General features: G+C 41.3%; 2 protein-coding genes and 1 pseudogene across 52 annotated transcripts in view; all 3 read left to right on the top strand.

Annotated features, from left to right (window-relative positions):
* Positions 1-13232, top strand: part of LOC110506308 (CUGBP Elav-like family member 1) — a 40563-nt gene extending 27331 nt beyond the window's left edge. For 4 of the 50 annotated variants that reach the window (XM_090221871.1, XM_090221873.1, XM_090221851.1 and 1 more), the window contains 9 exons: positions 231-310; positions 1658-1819; positions 4252-4330; positions 5120-5290; positions 5541-5657; positions 5786-5971; positions 7099-7242; positions 7350-7522; positions 10871-13232. In XM_090221871.1, the coding sequence (XP_090077997.1) occupies positions 231-310; positions 1658-1819; positions 4252-4330; positions 5120-5290; positions 5541-5657; positions 5786-5971; positions 7099-7242; positions 7350-7477 (1067 nt within the window). In that variant the 3' untranslated portion in view covers positions 7478-7522; positions 10871-13232. Of the gene's footprint in view, positions 1-230; positions 311-1657; positions 1820-4251; positions 4331-5119; positions 5291-5540; positions 5658-5785; positions 5972-7098; positions 7243-7349; positions 9374-10870 lie in introns of those variants that run through there. The other 46 variants (XM_036964231.2, XM_090221883.1, XM_090221884.1 and 43 more) reach the window with 16 other exon arrangements.
* A 6783-nt stretch (positions 13233-20015) lies between these two features.
* mrpl21 (mitochondrial ribosomal protein L21) lies at positions 20016-24296 on the top strand. 2 transcript variants are annotated; one of them, XM_021585800.3, is made up of 7 exons: positions 20016-20165; positions 20520-20577; positions 20764-20849; positions 21090-21253; positions 21547-21599; positions 21729-21832; positions 24177-24296. In XM_021585800.3, exons 1-7 carry the CDS (start codon positions 20069-20071, stop codon positions 24239-24241), a joined length of 627 nt encoding a protein of 208 aa, XP_021441475.1. In that variant the 5' UTR covers positions 20016-20068; the 3' UTR covers positions 24242-24296. The 2 variants fall into 2 exon arrangements, with proteins under 2 accessions (XP_021441475.1, XP_021441474.1); XM_021585799.3 differs by having other exon boundaries at positions 20761-20849.
* A 1163-nt stretch (positions 24297-25459) lies between these two features.
* LOC149971358 (ras-related and estrogen-regulated growth inhibitor-like) lies at positions 25460-26278 on the top strand (annotated as a pseudogene).
* Positions 26279-26487: the final 209 nt, after the last annotated feature.

Below are 26487 nucleotides of genomic sequence, written 5' to 3'. Positions count from 1 at the left end.
ACTTCTAGATGTAGCATATTGACTTAAATTCTAGTTATTTATGATCCAAATATCTGTTAGACACTGTTCCAAGTGTGTTTTTTGGAGGGCTGTTTAACTAAAACAAGAACTTACCAGACTCCATAGCATGCTGCAATCTGCTCTGTATGCTTTCCATTATCTGTTTCTAAATGCTGTCAGGAGTCAGGACCATGTATGTCAACCATTTACGAGTTGTTCCCCTTCTGCAGGTTGTGCGTTTATAACTTTTACAGCAAGACAGATGGCACAGTCAACAATCAAATCCATGCACCAATCACAAACTATGGAGGTAAGCGTTGAACCTGCACACCTCCCATTCTTCAGAAACCGAATCTACCTTGAACAAAAATATAAATGGAACATGTTGGTCACATGTTTCATGAGCTGAATTAAAAGATTCCAGGAACGTTCCATATGCACATAAAGCTTATTTCTCAAAAGTTGGCATTTCTCCTTTGCCAAGATAACCATCCACCGGACAGGTGTGGCATATCAAGAAGCTGATTAAACATCATGATCATTACGCAGGTGCACCTTGTACTGGGGACAATAAAAGGCCACTAAAATGTGCAATTTTGTCACACAACACAATTCCACAGATGTCTTTTAGTTTTGAGGGAGTGTGAAATTGGTATGCTGACTGCAGGAATGTCCAACAGAGCTGTTGCCAGATAATTGAATGTTAATTTCTCTACCATAAACCTCCTCCAACATTGTTTTAGAGAATCTGACAGTACGTCCAACTGGCCTCACAACCACAGACCACGTGTACGGCGTCGTGTGGGCAAGCGGTTTGCTGATGTCAACGTTGTGACCAGATTGCCCCATGGTGGAGGTGGGGTGATGGTATGTGCAGGCATTAGTTATGGACCATAAACACAATTGCATTTTATCGATGGCAATTTGAATGCACAGAGATACCGTGACGAGATCCTGAGGCCCATTGTCGTGCCATTCATCCGCTGCCATCGCCTCATGTTTCAGAATAATAATGCACGGCCCCGTGTCACAAGGATCTGGACACAGTTCCTGGAAGCTGAAAATGTCACAGTTCTTCTATGGCCTGCATGCTCAATGTGTGGGACATGTTTAGTGAGTATGTTTGGGATGATCTGGATCGATGTGTACGACAGCGTCTTCCCACCAATATCCAGCAACTTCGCACAGCCATTGAAGAGGAGTGGGACAACATTCCACAGGCCACAATCAACAGCCCGATCAAGTATATGCAAAGGAGATGTGTCGCGCTGCAGGATGCAAATGGTGGTCACGCCAGATACTGATTGGATTTCTGATCGACGCCCCTACTTTTTTTTTTAAGGTATCTGTGACCAACAGATGCATGCATGTCTGTATTCCAAGTCATGTGAAATCCATAGATTAGGGCCTAATTTATTTATTTATTTCAATTGTCTGATTTCCTGATATGAGCTGTAACTCTGTCAAATCTTTGAAATTGTTGCATGTTGAGTTTATATTTTTGTTCAGTATAACATGATAACCTGCTTTTTTTCCTCTGCCTTATATGATTGGCTGGCCCATTACTCAAGTAATGCCATTTTGAAATGGCTGTTATCGTGCTAGAGGAATATCTATATGAAATGACACTATTTGCTGTCTTTCCTGACTTTCTTAGGGCTGCTCGTCTCCCATCGTAGTGAAGTTTGCCGACACGCAGAAGGACAAGGAGCAAAAGCGCATCACCCAGCAGCTTCAGCAGCAGATGCAGCAGCTCAACACTGCCTCAATGTGGGGGAATCTGACCGGGCTCAACTCTCTTGGACCACAGTATCTGGCAGTAAGTGACCACCTCCTCTGGCGCCATCCCCAGCAGAGCTTTGGATTGGCCCGTGGCTTGGCTTCAAGCCCTTGTTAATGTTCCAGTTTAGACATTTTTAGGTTCATATTTTCGGAGGTAGGTATTCAGGAAAAAGCTTTGCTTGTTTGTGTTTGCAAGCAAATTAAGGTTTGTGTTGCAATTGGTTACAATCTCAGGTTTGTTCTAGAAAGATGAGGGTTACTGGGGCACATTAAAATGCACTGCTGTTTGGCAGACTGATTTAGACAGTCTCTAGATCAGGGGTGTCAAACTAATTTTGCCCTGGGGACCGCATTCGGTCTAAATACAGGTCCGAAGGGATTTAAATATTTAAATGGCGTCAAAATTGAATGTAGGTCCATTATAATTTCCACAGTTTCGATTTGGTTTTAATTTATTTAAAAGTAGGGATGCACGATATATTGGTGAACATATCGGAATCGGCCGATATGAGCTAAAAATGCCAACATCGGTATCGGCCCAATGTCTAGTTTAACGCTGATGTGCAAAACCGATGTCAAAGCTGACGTGCATACCTATATAACGTAGGTATAATGACGCCACGTAAAATGTTGCGCTACACGTGCAACACAGCGTTCCTAACCTAGCCCACAATGTCTGCTGTGTGGATCAAGCAGTCAACAAGTCCAGCTGTCATTTGAAAGAGTAAGAACATTTCAGGAGACCACTCAAAGGTGAAATCCATTAACGCCAAGATAATGGAATTCATTGCCCTTGACAATCAACCGTTCTCTGTCGTGGGTGATGTTGGATTTCGCTGACTGGTCGAAACACCTGTTGCCCTACTGGAGTTACACAGTAATAGCGTCACTGCTATTAGCTTCACGACATACTATGGAACAGCGTTTGGGTCTTTGCGTGTCAAAAAATATTATTAAAATAAGCTTTTAAGGGCCTCCCGGGTGGCGCAGTGGTTAAGGGCGCTGTACTGCAGCGCCAGCTGTGCCATCAGAGTCCCTGGGTTCGCGCCCAGGCTCTGTCGTAACCAGCCGCGACCGGGAGGTCCGTGGGGCGACGCACAATTTGGCCTAGCGTCGCCCAGGTTAGGGAGGGCTTGGTCGGTAGGGGTGTCCTTGTCTCATCGCGCACCAGCGACTCCTGTGGCGGGCTGGGCGCAGTGTACGCTAACCAAGGTGGCCAGGTGCACGGTGTTTCCTCCGGCGCATTGGTGCGGCTGGCTTCCGGGTTGGATGTGCGCTGTGTTAAGAAGCAGTGCGGCTTGGTTGGGTTGTGTATTGAGGATGCATGACTTTCAACCTTCGTCTCTCCCGAGCCCGTACGGGAGTTGTAGCAATGAGACAAGATACTACTACAACAATTGGATACCACGAAATTGGGGAGAAAAAGGGGGTAAAGGGGGCTTTTTTTATTGACTAGCACTGTAGGTGGGCGTGACAACTTTACCAGCATCATAGCATATGTATCGATGAATCGTTGTGACATGAAATACGAGTGATAGTGTAATCAATGTGTAACTACCTAAAAAATGAATGCATTAAATTATTGGTTGAGAATGAAACGACTGAAGAAATGAACAACGAAACAGCACAGCAAGTAAGTGAAAGAAATAGGTTTTGATTGTGTTTTATTGGTATTGGGGACATGCGTACATGCCAACCAAATGACTTTTTGGTGTGTGTGTAACCTTTGTTTAACTAGGCAAGTCAGTTAAGAACAAATTCTTATTGACAATAAGAGCCTACCCAGGCCAAAAAGCGTTGACCCGCTTTTGCATTAACTCTTGACTCACATGCTGCTATTGTTTATTATATATCCTGTTGTTATATATCCTATCCTGCTGTTTGAGTTTTGCCTCGTAAGTAGTCTCCCTGACCTTAGGGAGTAGACACATGATCTGTTTCTTCTGTATGAGTTGCGCATTTTCTGCATCCAGCCAGCTCCGACCCTCCTTGCTTCTATTTGGTTTGCTGTCAGAGATTTATATTTTCAACTCACCTAAAGACCTGATAAGTTTTCAATTGGCTTCTTTAATTCTAAATGGGGAGTGGATCTCCTGACCCTCCAATTATGTGGCCAGTCCAATATAAACGGCAGAGCTTTCTACGATGTTAGTGCTGCTCCATGGGTGTGCTGTGAAAATCTTCCAACCTCTTCCTTTTCTTCGCTGTCTTACCTTCCATTTAAATCCTCTTAACTCTCATTTCATCCCACTGTGTTTCCCAGCGGCATGTTTTTTTCTGGATTTTCTCTGTGACTCTGCCCCTCTATCACCAACATTTACACCTCCATTCTTTCCTGTCCTTTTACCCTTCCTCTGTCCTACTCAACCCACTTTACCTTTTTTCTCTCTCTGCTATTTCATTCCTGAAAGCACAGTTCCGGATGCAGTCCTGACCCGTTTGTGTTCTCTGTTTTGGTGTAATGTCTAGCTTTATTTACAGCTCCTCCAGCAGTCTGCCACCTCTGGGAATGCCCTCAACAACCTTCATCCCATGTCTGGTATGTCAGGTAAAAACAGACATTTCCCACCTCTCTTCCCCCCCTTTCCATTCTTACACCTGCACGCTAAATGTGTTTTCCTCCCCCATCCAACTGCCACCTGTAGTGTGCCTGGTGAAGATGTGCGTTATTGATTCTGCTGCGTGCGTCATTCTCTGCATGCCTGAACTCCCAAGTGTGCTGTGTTTGTCAAGCAGTGGTGAGGGACCGTGTTCAAAACCTGCTCCTCATTTATGAATTGAATTTTGAGCTGAAACGCGCTGCCACTAGGAATCTCCAGACGTTAACACTAACACACAAACTGGTGTTTTTTTTCATCTGGTTTCTAGCAGTGTGTCTGCTGCAGCGAGTGGCTACTTATCAAATTCATCATAGCAAGAACTGAGTAATTAATGTTTTCATTCCAATATGATAACCACGGGGTATGTCATGGGGCAAGCTACAATTGTTCAAGATTTTACAAAGCCTGCTTTAAATTCATATTAAAACTTCATCCGAATTGATTCAAACTGTTTACCTCGTTACCAAAGTCAGCTCATAATCCATCTTCTTGACTTACAATGCAGTGATATGTGGGGTATCTGCTTTTTGTGTGTTTTGGCCAGTGCCCTAGTTGTGTTTATTGAATGGGCTGTTTCTACTTTTGCCTCCCATCTCACACATTTCAGATTGTTGTAAAGCATCACATGTTGTAAAGCAAAAACAGTGATTGCATGACTCAGTGTAACCTATATATTGACCTAAGCGAGATCTAGGTTCCATGGCCCGTATTAAGTGCAGATTATGCGTGTGTCTCAGGGCTGAATGCCATGCAGAACCTGGCTGCCCTGGCAGCAGCAGCCAGCGCCACACAGGCCACGCCCACGGGCAGCAGCGCTCTCACCACCTCTAGCAGTCCTCTCAGCGTGCTCACCAGCTCAGGTACGAGTACTGGACAGCAGGCACACTCATCATGGGACGCCTACAAGGGTTGGTCCTGCTTTTTATCTCTCACCCTCCCTCACCTGTATGTATCTTTAACCTTATTCCACTGACTCGCCTCTGTGAACACTGTTGGTTGTGTTTCATTAACCTTTCCTCCTGTTGCCTTCCCATCCCTAGTCTCTGCTTTCTGTTCCCTGGTCTGTGAATTAAGACTTTGAAGTCCTACTAGCGGAGTCAAATGGTGGCGTTTTCATCCATGTGATTTAAATGTTTTGGGGTTGACTCATCTCTACAGCAGGATCGTCACCCACCTCCTGTAACAACAACTCAATGAACCCCATGGCCTCCTTAGGGGCGCTGCAGTCTTTGGCCGCAGGGGCTGGAGCCGGCCTCAACATGGGCTCACTTGCAGGTTAGCAGACTCAAAACATATTTGTATTCGTTAATTTACCACAAATCTATTACCTTAAATTTGAAGAGTGCATGATACATATACAAAGTATTCTAGCCCTAATCTTGTAACAGAGCTCCTGTGTCTAGGGATGGCAGCCCTGAACGGCGGTCTAGGCAGCGGGGGCCTGTCGAACGGAACCAGTAGCACCATGGAGGCCCTTACACAGGCCTACTCTGGGATCCAGCAGTACGCTGCTGCTGCCCTCCCCAGCCTCTACAACCAGAGCCTGCTCTCCCAACAGAGTGTCAGTGCTGCAGGAAGCCAGAAGGAAGGCAAGTAGGGGGATAGAGATGGGGCATAAAAGGGTTTGACTGGGGGTGTGGGGATGGAGAGATTTGTGTTAACTGAAATGACTGCTCTACAGGGATCACGTGCTACGCTGTGATTTACGTTTGATTGTAGTACTAGTGCAAGGGATATTAAGAGCTTAGTTATAGATTACATCATTTTTGTTGTGACCTTAGTGTGGGATTGGTGAAAATATGTATTGTCACCTGCTGAGGGTTCTGTCTTGTTTTAAATATGCTGCAACAGCAAGCGACAGTCGGAGCACGGGTAAGATTTAATTGCAACACTCTGAAATGTTTTCACAGTACTCAGTGGCGGATTTAGGTATAGGCGACATGGGCAGCCGCCCAGGGAGGCATCTTGCCGTGGTCGGCACGGGGCGCCCGCACAAAAAAAAAATCAGAATGGTGACATTTGCGCGATCGGTTTTCTATCACTCACTCCCCGTGTGGGGCTGTGGGTCAATTAACCTTGTCGGAGTGGGCGCCCTGATTCTAGTCTGACCTAGACAGGCTGCCTGGGAAGGTCTCTCACTCAGAAGTATGAGATGGGGCGTAGGTTGACCTCAGGGCTCCCCACTGGAACCCTGAGGTAGGGGGGTGGGGGAAATCTATCAAATAGCACTCTAACTTTGTACAGTAGTAATGCAATTAGTAAAATCAGTCACACTACGAAATGCAACCAAATAAACCACAATTCATTCATAATACTGTGAATATATAGTTAATTTTTTTTCTGGTTTGTGTGAAATGGTTAAGAATAATATAAAACCAGTCTGCACACCTCCAAGGTGAATGGGTTTAGTCTTGACTCTTGGTTGACTGTGTTGTGGGATGGGTAATGTATTGTCGCTTGAGTGCAAAATCAACACAAGCGGGGGGGGGGTTCGCCCAGGGAACCATACAAGCTAGAACCGCCACTGACAGTACTTGTTGTAGAAAATGTCATTTTAAAATGAGCATAAATCTGTATCAGAAGGCTCCTCAGATAATATTTTGAAATGCTGTTAGTCTGTCAAAAACAAAATGGTTGCCTCTGGCTTAGTTGTATTTATTATCATCTTGTTGTGTCAGACATTGTAATCAAATATTTCCTGCTCTGCTCTCTTAAGGCCCTGAGGGAGCCAACTTGTTCATCTACCACCTCCCCCAGGAGTTTGGAGACCAGGATCTGCTCCAGATGTTCATGCCCTTTGGCAACGTTATTTCCGCTAAGGTGTTCATTGACAAGCAGACCAACCTCAGCAAGTGTTTTGGTATGCTGGTGGATGGGGAAAACAGCACATCACGGTCTATATAGTGTGTTCTTATTATGAAGGCAAGGATTGATTTTTAAAAATCTTTTATCTGGATTCTCTTACAGGCTTTGTGAGTTACGACAATCCAGTCTCATCCCAGGCCGCCATTCAGTCGATGAACGGTTTCCAAATTGGCATGAAGCGACTAAAGGTGCAGCTGAAGAGATCCAAAAATGACAGCAAGCCATATTGAATGCTTTCTCTCAATTGGACTTGGTTAGGATTTTTTTTCCTTCTGGTAAGTGGAGTGTGAATAAGAAACTAAAACCCTGCTGCAAACCCCTACCCTCGCCTCATTCTTCCCTCTCCCTTTGCGCATTACAAGATTACCACTTTGCAGGGGTCACTCCTTTTTATTCTCTGTAGTAACAAACGCAAGCAGAAAACAAAAGCAACATGCAAAAGGATGTTGCTCAACTGAAACTGGATACTTGCGTTCTGTTTTTGTTTTTTGAATTTTTCTTTTTTAAACGTAATTGTATTTGTTCATTTTAAGTTAAGGTGTCATTTAGTTTGCTGTGTAAAAGTTGAGTCATAATGATGTTGCACAATGACAGCCAGTTGCCAAAATATCCCCTTGATTTTCACCCCTGCTCCCACCACCACCTAATCATGCCACCTGACCCCACTCCAAATTTAATCCCATCATATCCAAACCATCCCCATGGTTGCGTTCTTAAACGCTCTGATGCGTCATGCAGAGCCTTCCAGAGAACTGCCTTTTTGAAATGAGGGTGGACAGACCATGCACCGGATAATGGCAAGAGAACAATAGCTGTTTGCCAACTGCAATTATCAATTATGTACGCAAGATCTGAGTTCACGCCAGCAGATGAGCCATTTAAAAAAAAAAAAAGTTGTATTTATAAGTTGCCTGAGAAGTCTATTTGTGATGCTGTACCAGGAATACATTGCATACAGTAGGCTTTTACTCATTTTTTGTTTGTTTATTTATTTATTTATTTATTTATTTATTAAACAAGAAGAAGCTTGAATTTCTGTTCTCAACATATTTTGGAGCAAAATATAGTTTTTTACAACTCTGAATTAATTGATTTGTAAGACGTCAGCAGTATTGCCTTGAATGGTTTTGTGAGATATTTAACTTGCCAACCTCTTGATTGGTCTCAGGACAATGTCACAACGCCACACCCTTGCTTCAGGGATGTAGTGTAGTTTATCTGAATTATTTCACCCTTTTTTCAATTGAATATCAGAGAGCGTATGGGATCCTGCGTCGTTAACAAATACTGTGCTGAATGTGTGTGAAGGGAGGAATAATTGGGTCCTACTTTAAGTTTTAATGAACACAGCCGTTAAGGTGTCATCTGGCTAGAGTCATTTTATTCCCCACCTGTCAGATGTGTAAATTTGGCCTTCTGTCTAATGCTGCCCTTCACATGTCGTCTTTTAAGTGAGGAACGGTGACTTCAGTAGCGGCAATAACATGATCTTTAACTTCAAACGAGCCTTCCGCCCCATTTAGAATATTCACATTCAATCTATTTCCTTTCTGTTTTTAGCTGTCAGTTCAAGTAGAACATCAGTCCTCCTTCTAACACTAAATGGAAAATCACTTGGCCATGTGGGCTTGCAGCAATCGAGTGTCCTGGAAAAGAGCAACATTGGAACTTTTCAAAGTTAACATTTGTCAGATTCATCCTAAATTATCCAATCGGCTCTACTAATTACCGATGCAAAAATAATGCTCTAATTAGATATTATAATTGATTTGTATTTTATTTTTTTCTCTCGTTAACCAAAATGTTTTGTAATTATTCATCATCCGCAGTTCAAGTAGTCTGCTCTACCTCTCAGAGCTGGTTAGATGAGACTACTCCCTCAAAATACTGACATCCCTGCAGATTTTTATTCCAGTGTGTGTATTTATTATTAACTAAAAACTCTAGCATTTCATGATTGGCGACGTTCAATAAATGTTAATCACTACAACAAACACAGTAATCCCTTAGACTTCCATTAACGTAGTGTTTTTATAGAAATGGAAAGAAGCAATTGTCCAGATGATGTATATTACAAAACTATTATGCCCTTTTCTATTTTTATAAAGGTTTTATACTTCTCCCAAGTGTCAAACTATTTATTGCCTACATTATTTCTCTGAATTGAAATGATTGTTTCAAGAATCTTCAACAGTTTTTTTTGTAGAATCCTAATGTGACGTTGGTTACTACATTTAAATATGGGAGGGTTAAACTACTGACCTGTGTAGCCCTATTCAAGTGTTTATTGTTAATGTGCAACAAGTGACAATTGTGTATGGTCAGTGAGTAGGATTTGCCAGCTGCTAAAGATTTCGAAACTGTAGTCCCCTTGCATTTTAAGAATGGAGTAAATTATAGGGAAAATCAATATTTTACTTGAGTTCAACCTAGAAATGTGCCTATTTAACTATAATTTCCATGTGCATAACAATACCAACTGAGAAAATAGGCTTAAGCAGGGTTACTGCAAGGTTAAGTCCAGGGTATTTGCTGCCATTTAAAGTAAGTCCAAAGACTGAATCTCAACTGATGGGGGCACATAGTTGTTGTACATGAACTTAACCATCACTGTAAACTTTGCTGTACATCTCATACTTTTGCTTTGTATGAAAGGCATCATTTTGCGTAAGCGTACAGAAGTGGAATTCTTAAGAACAGCAGCAGATTATGGTAGAGAGAACATGAGAAGATGCCAAACACTCACAGAAAAGCTGTTTTGTTTATAACGTGAAACAGACTAATGTAGTCTTAAAGTTTTATAGCGTAAACCTTTTGACGCATTTGTTTTATAAATTGTCTTCAGTTTGTTTGCGCTGTCTTAACCTTTCTGTATTGTATTGACAAACTGCCTTTTTATTTAAAAAGAAAGTTACCTCCTTGCCACTTAAAGTGCAGATACTGTACTTCACTCAGTTTTGTATTGTGCACCTCGAGAAAAGCTCCTTTGCTGTGGATGTAACTTAGTTGTATTGCATTGCATATGATGGAATTATGAACAGATTAAGCACACAATCAAAAGAAATGTTGACAGATTAGTTGACAATCAGCTCTCATTGATCATTATAGCAAAGCACAATTAATCTAATATTGCTGGCTCATAACCCAGGTGACTATCATTACAAGCGAAAAATGGCTATTTTTACAATCAATAAGGACATTTTTTTAAAGCACATTGGGACAGATGGTGCTAAACCCCTTGGGAGGATTATTTCCTGAAATTGGAATATTACTGATCGTTTATATATTTTCTTTATATTTTTGACTACTGTATTAAAAGTCCTCAAACGTAATACTAAGTCACAAATGTTGACTGTACAGTAGTAGGCAGTCAGTGTGGTGTCTCGTTGTGTCCTGTAAGTTCTCACCTCAATTCTCTGTTCGCATGTTGCTTGTGTTCCCCCTCTGTCCTTTTCGCCTCTTCTGTCTCACATTAAATGTTCTGTGTTTAGATTTTGTATCTGGTAGTGACCCCTTCCCCTCCCCATGCAAAGATAATCATTTATGATTTTCTTTTTTCTTCCCTCTCCTTTTTCCGTTGTTGCTTTAACCTAAGTTTGTCTCCCTGTTTTGTTTTATTCTAGATATCTTCGTGCCCGTTTGTTCATCGTTTGCCTAGCATGTTGATGTGACGTCAAAAGTTCATCGTCCAGTTCGTTGTCCTCCACTTCTGACGCTTGAAATGTTCACCTTTTTGACCTTTTGTTAGCTTTTGGCGTTTATTGGAAAATGTTTTTGTTTGTTCTGTTTCTCTTTTGTCCTTTGTGCTGCCACTAGGGTGCGCTAGAAAGACTGCCAAGAAAATAAATGTATAAAGCTACATTAGTTGTTACAAGCAAAAAAGAGAATCTATTTTTTCGAGAACTTACTGACATAACCACTAGATTTTTCCAGATCGGTTGATTTTTTTTTTTTTTTGTTTTGTTTATTTTTGCCTTCATAGTAAACTCGTTTATTTTTCCCTTTATGTTTTGAGCGGTCTTCCTAGCGCCCCCCACACTACATTTTTGTTTTGTCTGAAAGCAACCAATCAATTTCTAGAAACTACTTTTGCGTGTGGGTGTTATTTATCTTGTAAGTTCTAAGCTTTTTTAGGATGTCTTTGGTCATATTCTGGGGATGACTTTGTAATTTTGTGTTAGGTTAGTTGGTATGAGGGTCATTTTTGGGGGAGTGTCTAATGAGTGACAACGATATACACTTGAATCACCGTTTTTGTCTTTCAGTGTGTGAAGTCATCACAGGCACATCATGTTTTCATTTCCTTTTGTGTGGAAATCATCCTTAGTCTGAATAATAAAATATACAAAATGAGCAGAATTGAGTTTCTTTTCAGTTATATGTATTTAGCATGCACTTTTTTTTGTAACTTCACTGAAATCCTCAGCAAAATGTGATTGACTTTTTTTTTAATAGAATAAAAACAGTTAGGAATAAACTAGTGCCAAATGATGCTGGTGGTCACATTTATCTCTTACACCTTGCCCTTTGAAGTTAAGATCTGGGCAACAAAAGTATGGGTTGGTTTCTTTTTCAACGTTGATGTGGTGGGTTGTACCTCGTAGGTTTTCGTGTGTGTGTTTAGACTGATTTTAAAGACCCTTATTTTATGTTAGGACTTGAGGTGAAGTTAGGTGTTGGAATTATTTGGATTTTTCTGTAGTACCAAGTATTCCCTAAACTAGATAACCAGGTTATAAAGCATGTGCCCATAAAGGCTTATTTGTTTCAACTTTGGGATTAATTCTGTTGGGTTGGGAGTGTTTTTGTGTCTCATAATAAAGGCTAAACACTACCTTTTCATGCAGTTCCTGATAAACTTTGTATTTTACTCCCAGAGAGCACAGTTTTTATTAGCATACATTGTCGTTAATATAGTTGTATTGCATTGGCACAGTGTGTAGCATGTGAAGTGATGTTTTTATCTGACCTGAGTTTGCCGGATAGCTTTAGGCATGTTAAATGTGTGTCTTTGTGCATTAACGTCATCAATTTGCTTTACTTGGGATTTACTTATGAATCCCTACTACTGTCATCATTTCAGTGGTCCACATGTATACAAACCATTGTCTTTGCAGTAGTTAACATGGCTCCATCCCTGTTTAACATCAGGGCCCTCTTCTCAAACCAGGATTGGATTTTAGAAATGGAACCTCTAACCACGTTATAGAACTGTCACATGTTCTGTACTCAAGAACTACCCTTTATTTTCACCATTAAAAAACACTTCTCTGGGTTATTGATCTCCCGTTGTTCAACAAAAAATGTGTTGGATGGAATCTCCTTAAATGAATTGACCTGCAGAGAAAATACAGACTCATTGGATTGACTGGGCTCATTTAATTTTAATATTATGTGACAGATTGTATTTCCAGATTTGTCAGCTGCTAGGTCTGAGTTTAAATGTGATCCTAGAAAATAAACCTGTTGGATATTTTTTGCATTATTATTGGTACAAAGTGACTGATTTTCTATTTAACTTTTGGTTTGTACAGTTTCCTTTTCTACTAGAACAAAGTTATATTTCACAATGTGATATTGAAATTCAAAAGTTCAAACATGTAGAGCTTAGTTGCCACATGACCAAACCTTAGTCTGTACAGCTGTAATATGAATTGATAAGCATGCAATTCTGTGAAGTCGCCTTTCGTTGAATTCAATTAACTTTTCTTTCTATATATTTTTGTTTTGTTTTACAATGTTGTGATTTTGCTGTGAGACATAGACATTGCTGAATTTATTAGATGGCCAAAACAGTTGCTTTTTTAATAATTTCAGTTCGATATTGTCTTTGAAATGTTTTTGATTTAAGGATAACACTTGTCTCCACAGGCGTGAAGCTAAGTGCACACTCAATAAGCAGTCGTTTTGTGAGCCAAAATTGTGATCCCTATTTGGTTGGTTTGTTTATGTACAATTAAAATGTTTAAAAAATTCATATTAAAATGGTCTATTTGCCCTTTTTTCGAAAGGAAATATTAAGGCATAATGTGTTGAAATATGAGAGTCAACTAGAAAAGGTAAATTTATTTTTGCTTGCATCAAAGTACATTTCATGGTAGGGTACACAGCTGACAGATCCCTGTTGAGAGCTTGTCATGCCTCAACTGCAAGTGTAGCTAAATTCTTTAGATGGGGACACCTGCTAGTATCTTTATTTACTGCAATTTGTAAAAGCAGGAAACCTTTTCAATTTAGGCCTAAGGTAGGCCAGTTCACCTGCTGGGTGTCTGACGACCCTACGTGGCATGAGAATAGCCTCCATTATGATTACCATTGGACAACCTAGAGAGGCCTGGCACGCAAGGCTTGACAATGGCGGGTGATAAGGGCTGAAATTAAGTATTGTGAAGCTACTGCCACCTCTCACGAAGTCACCTAATGTCTTCCTAGTGCCATAAAATACCACCATGAATTAACATGGACTGTCAATGAAGACACGATTTTTTTCTAAGGCGGCAAACTGCCAACGTGTTCCCGTCACGTGACACGTCTATATGTTATGTACGCAGTGTTTTAATGTTGTGACACGTCATGTAGATGTGGTGTTCACGTCGTGTAACACGTCACAGTTCAAAGCAAACGGACACATCTTACCATGAATGCAGTAATGTCTACGTGTGTTACGCGTCACGTTAGTTTAAGTGTCTGTTTAGTTTATTATTAAAGATCTCACCATGAATGCCTTATAAATGTGCATGATTTCTAAAATAGGCATACCGCCTCGATACAAAAAAATGTTGGTAGTTGATATCGCAGCCAGCCACCATTACTGTGTAGATATGCCTATTTCTCAAGTCAGTATGGACACAAGGGCTTCTTTGTTGGAGGTAGCCCTATTCAGAAATAAGAGGTAGCTTGGTCTCAAAAAAACTCAGAACTCGTCCATCTCTGACTTCAGTGTGTTCAAGACAACTGGGAACTTGAAATAAAACGAGCTCGGACTGGGAACGGTCATCCAACTCGGAATTCCATTTCAGAAACTGGCATCTCTTTGACCTGAAAATCAGTGTCATGATTTGACCTCGTTTTTTCCCCACTTCCCAGTTTACCGGATTAACAAACACAATCACTGTCACCATGCAATCCTTAGGCTATACTTTTCTGTGGAGATGTCTTACGGTTAAAAGCAGGGTTCGAATTGAAGGGGTATGTGAGGATAAAGGCCTAACCCTTGTTATACCTTGGGGTTTTAAACCAAATAAAATAAAATGTATTTATATAGCCCTTCGTACATCAGCTGATATCTCAAAGTGCTGTACAGAAACCCAGCCTAAAACCTCGAACAGCAAGAAATGCAGGTGTAGAAGCACGGTGGCTAGGAAAAACTCCCTAGAAAGGCCGAAACCTAGAGAGGAACCAGGCTATGTGGGGTGGCCAGTCCTCTTCTGTCTTCTGGCTGTGCCGGGTGGAGATTATAACAGAACATGGCCAAAATGTTGAAATGTTCATAAATGACCAGCATGGACAAATAATAATAATCACAGGCATAACAGTTAACTGGAGCAGCAGCACAGCCAGGTGGACTGGGGACAGCAAGGAGTCATCATGTCAGGTAGTCCTGAGGCATGGTCCTAGGGCTCAGGTCCTCAGAGAGAGAGAAAGAGAGAATTAGAGAGAGCATACTTAAATTCACACAGGACACCGGATAGGACAGGAGAAGTACTCCAGATATAACAAACTGACCCTAGCCCCCCGACACATAAACTACTGCAGCATAAATACTGGAGGCTGAGACAGGAGGGGTCAGGAGACACTGTGGCCCCATCCGATGACACCCCCAGACAGGGCCAAACAGGAAGGATATAACCCCACCCACTTTGCCAAAGCACAACCCCCACACCACTAGAGGGATATCTTCAACCACCAACTTACCATCCTGAGACAAGGCCGAGTATAGCCCACATAGATCTCCACCATGGCACAACCCAAGGGGGGGCTTTTAGGCTGGGTTTCTGTACAGCACTTTGAGATATCAGCTGATGTACGAAGGGCTATATAAATTGATTTGATTTGATTTATAGAGACGGGCAGAAAGCATATGCGACCCCTTATTTGCTTAGCCTTAGGAAAACAACGGTCCAGATTATATAAAGCGATCTACGATTATTTACACAGTCTATCGAAGGTCTTGCTCAGCCTGAACATCACAGGAAAATGTGGTTTGTTTAGTAAATGCTCAGCAATTTAAAATATTAGTGGAAGGCTATGCCTACAGCAAAATACCAAAAAGTTAGAATCGTTATGGGTCTATGCATAGACTAAACAGTTTAACCGATAAAAACATTTAATATTCAGGAGAATCCAATTGAATCAGGTTATTCATTTCAGTGCAGTTGCGTTCTTTTGCATGACCTTAACCTAAACCGAACCGAAAACGGCTGTTTTGATCACAGATCATGATGAAGCCTGAACATTTCAGTTGTTTGTCATTGATTTAGCCCACAATCACCCACAGATTTGATACACATGAAGACCTATATTTCAGCTGGATTTGACAAACAAAAGCCTGACTAGAATCCTGTCTTTCCCCCCCATGTCATATTTGTTTCCAATTAGGCTAAATGTATTCCTATTAATAAGCTTTTGTTTTCCAATTCATTTGCATAGGCTACCCATTGCGATTAACGTTATTTACCACAATCTGCTTTTTATGAATAAACAGCAATTTCTATGCTCCCCCACTCATTAATGTTACTTACCTTACAGATCACAAAGTCTGCTAATTTCCACTCCATTCATAAGCAAATACATTTGATTCATACACTGGCTTGTCTGGCTGGCATGTTTTCTTTTATGCAGGCTTTCGCTTATCTACACTGAAATAATATTATTTCAGTAGTCCTCTATTATGATTTTAAAATCATAGCTCATTAGTACACCCTTGTGGTTAAATATATATATATTATATGTCCTGTGTTACAACAATGCTGAACCAACAAAAACCATCAAGGGATACGTTACAATTTACTCCGCGATGCGTCGTGCCTAAGAACAGCCCTTAGTCGTGGTATTTTGTCCATAAACCACACCCCATCGTGCGTTATTGCTTAAATATACCACGGCTGTCAGCCAATCAGCATTCAGGGCTCGAACCACCCAGTATATAAATATATGTAACTCACTATACTATCAGTGTCAATTTCGGGAAAAAAAAATTGCTGGAGGTCTAGGCAAAACAATTCTACAACCATTACATGAATCACTAACATGTAAGCTGACATTGACTAAAACCAGCTAGCCTAGCGCTAGCTAGCGCTAATCCAAGCTAAATTTGGTTGGCATCAAGATAGTGAACTGTTAAATTATATTTTCATACAAACACAAACACATTGGGAACGTGGGAAAAGAAGTACAGGAAGTTCAGACGCCATCTTAATCCCTTCTCTTAACCTAACTCCATTACTTACAATGGGGAAAATACCAACCAGTTTTTCACTCGGTTAAAACTGCCTTCAAACCTCACCAAACTCATGGACTATGTAACTAACCATGTTACCTCAATATTTTAAGTCATATTGCACTTTTGCACATTACATACCTGAATTAATAGGGTAAAATGATGAGACGGAGAAAAGTTTGTTTGAAGAAGATTGAAGAAACCTCCAAGACATCACGATCTCACTCATTCCATTGATGTAACAGCATATACATACTGTAATGAAACAGCAGGGAGCAGGTCTCGAACCCTCAACCTTCTAGCCCGAAGTCGACTGTGCCCCAAAAGCATGCTTGAGTGGCAGAGTCGATATCGGCACTTAAAAAACATGCCGTGAGGTGCTGAGGGAAAGACAGATTACCTATAGACTGGACATGAACTTTTCTAGGCAATTAGCGATAATAGGAAATACACAAGCCATAGGCTGCAGCTACACTGTAACACGTGAAAAACTGTAAATTTCTAACATTTATGGTTGAGATTTAATTAATATAAACTATGCACTTTTATTAACATGCAGGCGTCATGCAGACGTTAGTAAGGCATTGATATGACGACATGTTAGTTACACGCAGGCATAATGCAGTTGTTAATGAGGCGTTGGTGTCATGTCAGTCAGACGTTCAATGGTAAGCGACAGCCACACAGTGGTAAGGCTTAATTATGTCTCATATCACCCCCCACACCAGACAATGGAAACAGGAGACAAAGGGCTGTGAGACATGGGTTTAATTCTGGACACATGAAAAGTGGGATGTATACGGGGGGTACGGGGCAGCAGAAGACGAACAGCAGAGGGGCTAATGACCTTGGAGATGGGCAAAGATCCAATGACCCGGGGGGAAAGTTTGCGCGATTCCACCCAGAGGGGCAGATCCTGGGTGGACAGCTATTCCTTCTGCCTGAGACGATACTGGGGAGCCGGGGTCCTGTGGTGATCCGCTTGTTGCCGATACCTGGAGGTGGTCTTGAGAAGGGCCAACCGGGGTCTCTTCCAGGTACGACGACAGCGGCAGACAAACAAGTGGGCTCCCGGGAAACTGGGGAGATGGCGCTGCTAACAGCCGGGTTACTGAGGGGCTGGCAGTTTACCTTTGTGGTAGGCTGCCTAATAGACAACCCGCGGAATTGCTCCTGCAATGTGTTCGGCCAAGGTCTCCTCGTGCCTTCCAATTGTGGCTCCTTGGGAGGAGATGGCGGTGCTGGTCCGAGTCTGCTGGGTCAGTCATGGCCAGTTCGTACTATCACATTTCAGGCAAGACCCAGATGCAGACAGTGTCAAAGTAACAAAGGTTTATTACTAATACAGGAGCAGGCAAAATGACAGGTCAGGGGTAGGCAGAGGTCAGTAATACAGATAGGGTTCAAAAGGTCCAGAACAGCAGGCAGTCTCAAGGCAAGGTCAGAGCTGGCAGGGGTCAATAATCCAGTGTGGTGTGTGTGGCAAGGTACAGAACAGCAGGCAGACTCAGGGCAGGCAAAAACCGGGAAAAAAAAATTGAAAACAGGAATTTGAACAGACAGGAGCAAGGGGAAAACAAAACGAATTGACAAACGAACTCACAAAACAAAACGAACTGACAACAGACAAATAGGGAACACAGGTATAAGTACACTGGGGATAATGAGGGGGGTGGAGACAGGCACAAAGACAGGTGAAACATCAGGGTGTGATAGGACAGGTATTTCAAAGGTTGCAGCACTGTCTGCTTCTGTTAGTTATTATAAATATCTCTGCCAATGTACATAAAAAAAGATGTCACACAATCTTGACAAGGAAATGGCCATTCAATACAGTAATATTAAACTGTAAATAGACAATTCACAGCCAACTCTGTGTTTTGGCACCCCACTGTGACTTTCATTATTTGACCAACTGGTAGTCCCCCCTAAAAAACAATGAGCTGTTGCTTTTCCACAGAGGTGTCTCCAGACACTGTGTTCTGTTTGTTTTTGCCAAAGTGTTGAGAGGCTTGGAAAAGTCCTCACGGGAACCTACAAAATATAGTTTTTAATGTATTTATTTTGGAATAAAAAGTATGCCTTATCAAATCACCTGCTTCGTAAACAACAGGAGTAGACGAACAGTGAAATGCTTATTACGGAACCTTCCAAACAATTCAAGAAAAAATGAAATTGTAGAAAAAATGAAAATAAATAAAATGACCACTGTGTACCAGTACCAAGTCGATGTGCAGGGGTATGAGGTAAATGAGGTAGATTTAAGCAATAAGGCCCGAGGGGGTGTGATATATGGCCAATATACCATGGCTAAGGGCTGTTCTTATGCACAACACATCGCGGAGTGCTTGGAAACAGCCCTTAGCCATGGTATATTGGCCATATACCACAAACCCCTGAGGTGCCTTATTGCTATTATAAACTGGTTACCAACGTAATTACAGCAGTTAAAATTAATGTGTTGTCATACCTGTGGTATAAAGTCTGATATACCAAGGCTGTCAGCCAATCAGCATTCAGGGCTCGAACCACCCAGTTTATAAATGTGCATATAAGTAGGGATAAAGTGGCTAGCAACAGGATAGATACGGAGTATGTGATGAGTCAAACAGATTAGTGCAAAAAGGGTCAATGCCGATATTCCAGGTAGCTATTGGTAAACTATTTAGCAGTCTTATAGTTTTGGGGTAGAAGCTGTCCGGGGCCCTGTTGGTTCCAGACTTCGTGCATCAGTACCGCTTGCTGTGCGGTAGCAGAGAGAACAGTTTATGACTTGAGTAGCTGGCGTCTTTGACAATCTAAGATTATTAATGGTATATGTTATTCTTTAGGTATGTGGCAGTATATTTCTCATTTATTCACACTTATTTCTGCCTTACACTACATTGATGTATTCAATACTTATTTTGCACAAAAAAACTAGTGAAATGTTGGGGTCTTAAAGCTGCAATATGTAATTTTTTGGGCGATGACCAAATTCACATAGAAATGTGCGTTATACATCTAATTGAAAGCGGTAGATATGTTTTATGTGCGCTATTTATATGCCTCCTGTTCTTAATGTATTTTTATTTTATTTTTAATTTCGGTTTTGTACACCAGCTTCAAACAGCTGAAAATACAATATTTTTGGTTATGGGAAATATATTTCACACACTTTAGATGTATTGTACCATCTCTACACTATACTTGCTTGTTTTGTCACGTTGCATGAAATTAGGCGATCTATTAGAATTTTAGCAAGCAGGAAATTTTCGGAGCGACATCTGTATGGTCATTGTGCATCTTCAATTTCCTAATAACAATTTTTAAATGGAACTGTTTTTATTTGATAGGAATCCGGGGAATGCAATGACTGTAACACCTAATATTGGCAGGCAAGATGGCGCTGACTTTGAGAAGTGGATATCTGGAGATGCTGAGAACGTGTTGGAGATTACAAGCACGTCATGTGAAAATTCCTGTTCTTAATCAAATGGGTAAGTTGTTCACCCGTATGTCGACAAATCTAAACTGATCAAGTTATCCGTGCGATGTATTATCTCTGGAATAGATCAAGCTAAATGTGCACATCAGCTAACCATTAGCTGGTTAGGCTACATCTCACAAGCTTGATGAGTATGTTGTGTTGAAATCCAAAGGCAAAACAGCAGCTTTCATTAATATGTCTCATGTGTATAAAATATGTCGCAATTGAATGTATTGAGCAACATCTTGGTGTGTAAATAATTTATAGCCAGTGAATAGTTACACAACAACAATTGTATTTCAGACAATGAATATGATCAATCTCTCCCAGAGGGAATTAACTCACTGAATAATCTGTCATTCAGGACTTCTGTATCCTGCAATAGCACGTCATCAAAGTTCTCAGAGCAAATTACCATCAAGGTACAGTATATCCACTCAACTTCATAATGTAAAATGATTATGTATTACTTCATACTCCATATTGATTCTAGATTACAATTCATTCTGTGTGATGTCAGATCTCAAATCATTTAAAGAGAACACCTTCACCCACCTAAAATATGATAGAATCAAAATAACGCAATTTTGGCTCATGTTCCCCAGCAGTTATGTACCACCGACGTCCTTATCCAGACCACCGTGGCCAGAAGTGTCCTACATCAGCAGTGACGAAGAGGAGAGGCATCACAAAGGTGGGGGAAAGGATGACCGATGTACACTGATTGTTGCTTTCTGAATGCTTTCTTAGTTTTGATCAAGCAAAACCTATATTAAACACACATCAAAGACTATTTATGTGAAATAATTGTCCTTGAAAACAGGCCTATTTTGTAGTGAAAGAGACATACAATTTCAGTCTAGGACTAAATCTTTAGATTCAGTGTTTTTGTAATTTACTGTGTCTGAACGATCTCTTTCCCATTGCCTTTCAGTGGTTCTAGAAAATGTGAACACCCTTCTTGCAAAGGAAGACTATGGAAGGCTTTTTGCAGTTGTCCATTTTGCAAGTCGACAGTGGAAAGTGACAAATGAAGACTTGATCCTCATTGAAAACCACATTGATGCTGAATGTGGTGACAGGATTAGACTTGAGAAGGTCTGTGTGCTTTATATTCTTAGTGTCATTACTATTTGGAAGGGACACATTTTCCACACTTGCCAAATCTTTTTAGCCTTGTCCCAGTTCTTTTTATGCTCTTACCAACTCCATTGCTGTCATTGTCAACCCAAACATCTGTAAATTATTTTATGTATTTGACTAAATTACAGTTTTCAACCACAACATATTTTCACTCGTCCTATTTCAGTCACAAATAAGTCTGCAATGTTGGTAGACCCTAGCATCAAGGCTGCACATTTTTTTATGGGCAAAATCCTTCCATCTAATAGGTGCTGCTGGTTGGTGGAGAAGAGTTCACGCTGATTGGGAGGCCCCTACTCGGGTAAGTTATCTCAACTGGGTGGGGGGATTATGCATGTTTTGGGTTTTCAATGTATGCAGTAAGGCGTAGAATATACTGCTCTAATTTTGTCATATTTCTAACAGTCATTTCCCCTCTTTTCACATGTAGTCGTGATTTGGTCAGAGTAGAGGCAACTGTCATTGAGAAGACTGAATCCTGGCCCAAAGTTTACATGCGGTTCTGGAAAAGACACAGATACCAGAAGAAAAGAAGTATTTAGTTTTTTTTACATGTTTTTCCTGATATTTAAACAAAGAAGTCAAATAATAAAGCTAGCAACAACACTATTCCTATATTCCTATGACACGTATATGAAATGTTTTAAATTGGGAAACAATCTAAACAACAATACTCTAATGTAAATGTCAAGTATAATTTCCCTGGGAGAATTGTCAGCATGAACAAGTGTGTAAAAGCTGCAAGAGTTTGTGTGGGAAAGTGACACATTCCAAGGTAGTTTTTTGTTTTGCTTTGTTACATTACAGCCTTATTATAAAATTGGTTAAATAGTTTTTTCTCAATCTACACACAATACCCCGTAATGACAATAACCGGTTTCTAGACATTTTTGCAAATTTAGTCAAAATTAAAAACTGAAATATAACATTTAAATAAGAATTCAGACCCTTTACTCAGTACTTTGTTGAAGCTCCTTTGGCAGCGATTACAGCCTCGAGTCTTCTTGGGTATCGACGCTACAAGCTTGGCACATCTGTATTTGGGGAGTTTCTCCTAATCTTCTCTGCAGATCCTCAAACTCTGTCAGGTTGGATTGGGAACATTGCTGTGCAGCTATTTTCAGGTCTCTCCAGAGATGTTCGATCGGGTTCAAGTCTGGGTTCTGGCTGGGCCGCTCAAGGATTTTAAGACTTGTCCTGAAGCTCTCCTGCATTGTCTTTGCTGAGTGCTTAGGGTCTTTGTCCTGTTGGAAAGTGAACTTTTGCTCTGGAGCAAGTTTTCATCAAGGATCTCTCTACTTTTCTCTGTTCATCCTGACTAGTCTCCCAGTCCCTGCTGCTGAAAAACATCCCCACAGCATGATGCCGCCACCACGCTTCACCAATTTGGGGCTCCCGAGTGGCACAGCATCTCAGTGCTAGAAGCATCACTACAGAACCTGGTTTGCTTCCAGGCTGTATCACAATCGGCCGTGATTGGGAGTCCCATACGGCGGCGCACAATTGGCCCAGCGTTTGGCCCGGGGTAGGCCGTGATTGTAAATGATGTGTTCTTAACTGACACGCCTAGTTAAATAAAGGTTAAATACAAATAAATAAACGTGGGGATGGTGCCAGGTTTCGTCCAAGCGTGTCGCTTGGCATTCAGGCCAAAGAATTCAATCTTGCTTTCATCAGACCAGAGAATTTTGTTTCTCATGGTCTGAGAGTCTAGGTGCCTTTTGGCAAACTTACTGAGGAGATGCTTCCATCTGGCCACTCTACCATAAAGGCCTGATTGGTGGAGTGTTGCAGAGATGGTTGGGTTTCTGAAAGATTCTCCCATCTCCACAGAGGAACTCTGGAGCTCTGTCAAAGTGACCATCGTGTTCTTGGTCACCTCCCTGACCAAGGCACTTCTACCCCAATTGCTCAGTTTGGCCAGGCGGCCAGCTTTAGGAAGTGTCTTGGTGGTTCCAAACTTCTTCCATTTAAGAATGATGGAGGCCACTGTGTTCTTGGGGACCTTCAATGCTGCAGACATTTTTTGTTACCCTTCCCCAGATCTGTGCCTCAACACAATCCTGTCTCTGAACTCTACGGACAATTATTTTGACCTCATGGCTTGGTTTTTGCTCAGACATGCACTGTCAACTGTGGGACCTTATATAGACAGGTGTGTACCTTTCCAAATCATGTCCAATCAATTTAATTGACCTCAGGTGGACTACAGGTGGACTAGAAACATCTCATTGATGATCAATGGAAACAGGATGCACCTGAGCTCAATTTCGAGTCGCATAGCAAAGGGTCTGAATACGTATGTAAATAAGGTATTTCTGTTTTAGATTTTTTTTTTATACATGTTCAAAAATTTAGAAACTCTGATTTTGCTTTGTCCTTATGCGGTATTGTGTGTAGATTGATGAGGGAAGACATAATTTAATCAATTTTACAGTAGGGCTGTAACATAACAAAATGTGGGAAAAGTCATGGTGTCTGACTACTTTCTGAATACACTGTAGTTGGGTGATCACTTGATCATCAATTCTAAGATTCTTTTTTTAGATTCAGTGAATGACCTGAATTCCTCTGTCCACACATGCCAATTACTGGTCAAGTATAATTTGATATTGTTTTCTTGGAGTAAACAGGAACATTAAATCTCTCCAGAGAGTGGAAATTCCCCAGGATATCACAACAGAAAAGAGGCACACTTGAGGCCTTGCGTTGTAGTAGCATTTTTTTATTCATGAAATGTTCAAACATTCTAAATTATATTCATCCTCTGAAGTAAATTCTGTAAAACCAGTATGAATAACCTGACGGTGTGTGTTTCAGAATAATGCCGCGTACGTGTGGCTGCTGCAAGACTAACTATTGTCTTTTCCTTTTTCAGTTATTGTGCAACCACAAACAGTGCTTCGGATCAACACAATTGAAGTTGCTCCCAGATTGACATGATGCTATATGTTTTGAATTGTAAATAAACTTTTGGCCAATGAATGTGCCACTGAAATTTGGAACACGTGCTCAGTTGAAAATATAAATGGGAAAACATAGTTATGGACAACATTTGGTATCTTTCAAGTGAATCTTTGTAAATGTGCCTTTTTATGTAATCAGATGCGTTCTATAAGTACAATTTAAGCAAACTGTCATAGGTCAATCTGTTATGAAATTGGTGAAATCCAGGTGCTGTTTCTCACCTATATGACAAATAGCCATAGGACACCTATGATATCATGTTGCACAGCGGAGAAACCTAGCTTGAAGACAGCAAAGAAGGATAACATAATATAGTAAGTGAAAATCTGGGACACGGTGTGTTTTCACACTTGGTCCCTTTCAGCCAAGTTTTGTGAACTCAGTGTGGTTCGCTTAATTTTTTTGCAGTGTGAATACTCCAAAATAACTCAGACCCTTCAAAAGAGCCCCCGAACTGAACTGAGACCGTCTGCGAGAGGTGGTCTCAGTTCGGTTCCCTTTTTTAGGACAATGTGAAACAAAGCTCCCCAAGTTCGCTTGTCATTATTCGCGCACCACACACTAGACTACTGCAACACCGTTTCCCCTGCTATAAACCCTCTCATTGGTGCCACAAAGAGAGATGATGCAGGTTCATGGAAGAAAATGTGTGCTCATTTTGGTTATTGATTAGTGATTTGTCAAGGAGTTTTATTCAATATAATCAATATTGTAAATGAGTAATCTACAAAAAAAATGGATCTATTGGTTGAGAGCTTCATAAGCTGTTTATTGTTTGTGGAGTTTCAATAGTGAGAAGACAACATATTTGGTGAGAATCACAACATAGGGTACGCAATTTATTCTAGCTCTTAAAGGGGCAGTAGCCTAACTTGGGTGTACAATTTTCAATGACAGCATTATTTATTCTGCAGTTGTACTATTACTATGTATTCTGTTACCAATCAAATGTACGTTACTAGTATCTTCCGATTATAATTACTGTACTTTTTCACGACTGTAAGACTGTTACTGTCTTCAGAGGGTGATTGGTCAAGGTGGATGGATTTCGGGGTGGATGGGTGGACGAATAACGCAAACGTCTTGCAACGCAAAGGTTACGTATTGATGTCACTTGTTAAATCCACTTCAATCAGAGTAGGTGAAGAGGAGACCGGTTAAAGAAGGATTTTTATGTCTTGAGACAATTGAAAGATGGATTGTGTATGTGTGCCATTTCAGAAGGTAAAAGGGTAAAGTGCCTTTCGAACGGGGTATTGTAGTGGGTGTCAGGCACGCATGTTTGTGTCAAGAACTTCCATGCGGCTGGGTTTTTCACGCTCAACAGTTTCCTGTGTGTCAAGAATGATCCACCACACAAAGGACATCCAGCCAAGTTGACACAACTGTGGGAAGCATCCCTGTGGAACGCTTTCAACACCTTGAAGAGTCCATGCCCCAACGAGTTGAGGCTGTTCTGAGGGCAAAGGGGGGGGGGGGGGGGGGGTGACATTCTATTACTAAATATAGATTTCTTGTAAGGAGGAAGATCGAAGAGAAGATAAAGTGGGGAGATGGATTTGTCATTGTGTACTCTGTAACAGACAGCTTTGACAAGGTCATGTGCCTCTGTTTCCTCGTCAATCACATCCACTCCTCTTCAGGCGCGCGCAAGTGCTGCCCTGAGACTCCACCCATAGTTACTGTGCCAACAAGAAGGACCTTGAGTCTCACCGAATGGTGAGCACTGAGGATGGAGAAGGCCTGTCACGGGACCTAAAACTGTCCTTCCATGAGATTTCGGTGCGTGATGGATGGGAAGAGACAGCGGGCATCTTTAGTGTTCTTTATGGAGATGTGATCCAGCAACTTGACACTTCCCCAGCCTCATTCTGCAGGAGAGCAGTCTCCAAGATGATGCAGAAGATCCCCAGGATCATCTCCAACCCTCCTGGCAGGCCTGACCGCAGCTTCGGCTTCAGCTCCTTCAGGGACTTCCTGCTTGACTGAGCCGGATGGGTTGGGGCTCTGAACAGCGGCTATGATTTGGGTATTCACAGGGGAAATGTGAAGCATGTTGTTTTGGCAGCGTGCCTCTCTAGAATAGCTGTGTTAGTGCTCTATGGGGAAAAAAATCCTTGACACTTCTGTTTTCACGATGACATTCAAATCAGCATTGAAAAAAAGGCGTACGTTTACATTTTTTTCCACATGAGCGAGTCTGACCACAAGTCAGAGACTAT

The sequence above is a fragment of the Oncorhynchus mykiss genome, chromosome 26 (assembly GCF_057628025.1).
Source record: "Oncorhynchus mykiss isolate SJ-2025 chromosome 26, ASM5762802v1, whole genome shotgun sequence".
NCBI classification, from domain to species: domain Eukaryota; kingdom Metazoa; phylum Chordata; class Actinopteri; order Salmoniformes; family Salmonidae; genus Oncorhynchus; species Oncorhynchus mykiss.
The sequence above is the reverse complement of the archived record's forward strand: the minus strand, read 5'-3'. Positions and strand labels throughout refer to the sequence as shown.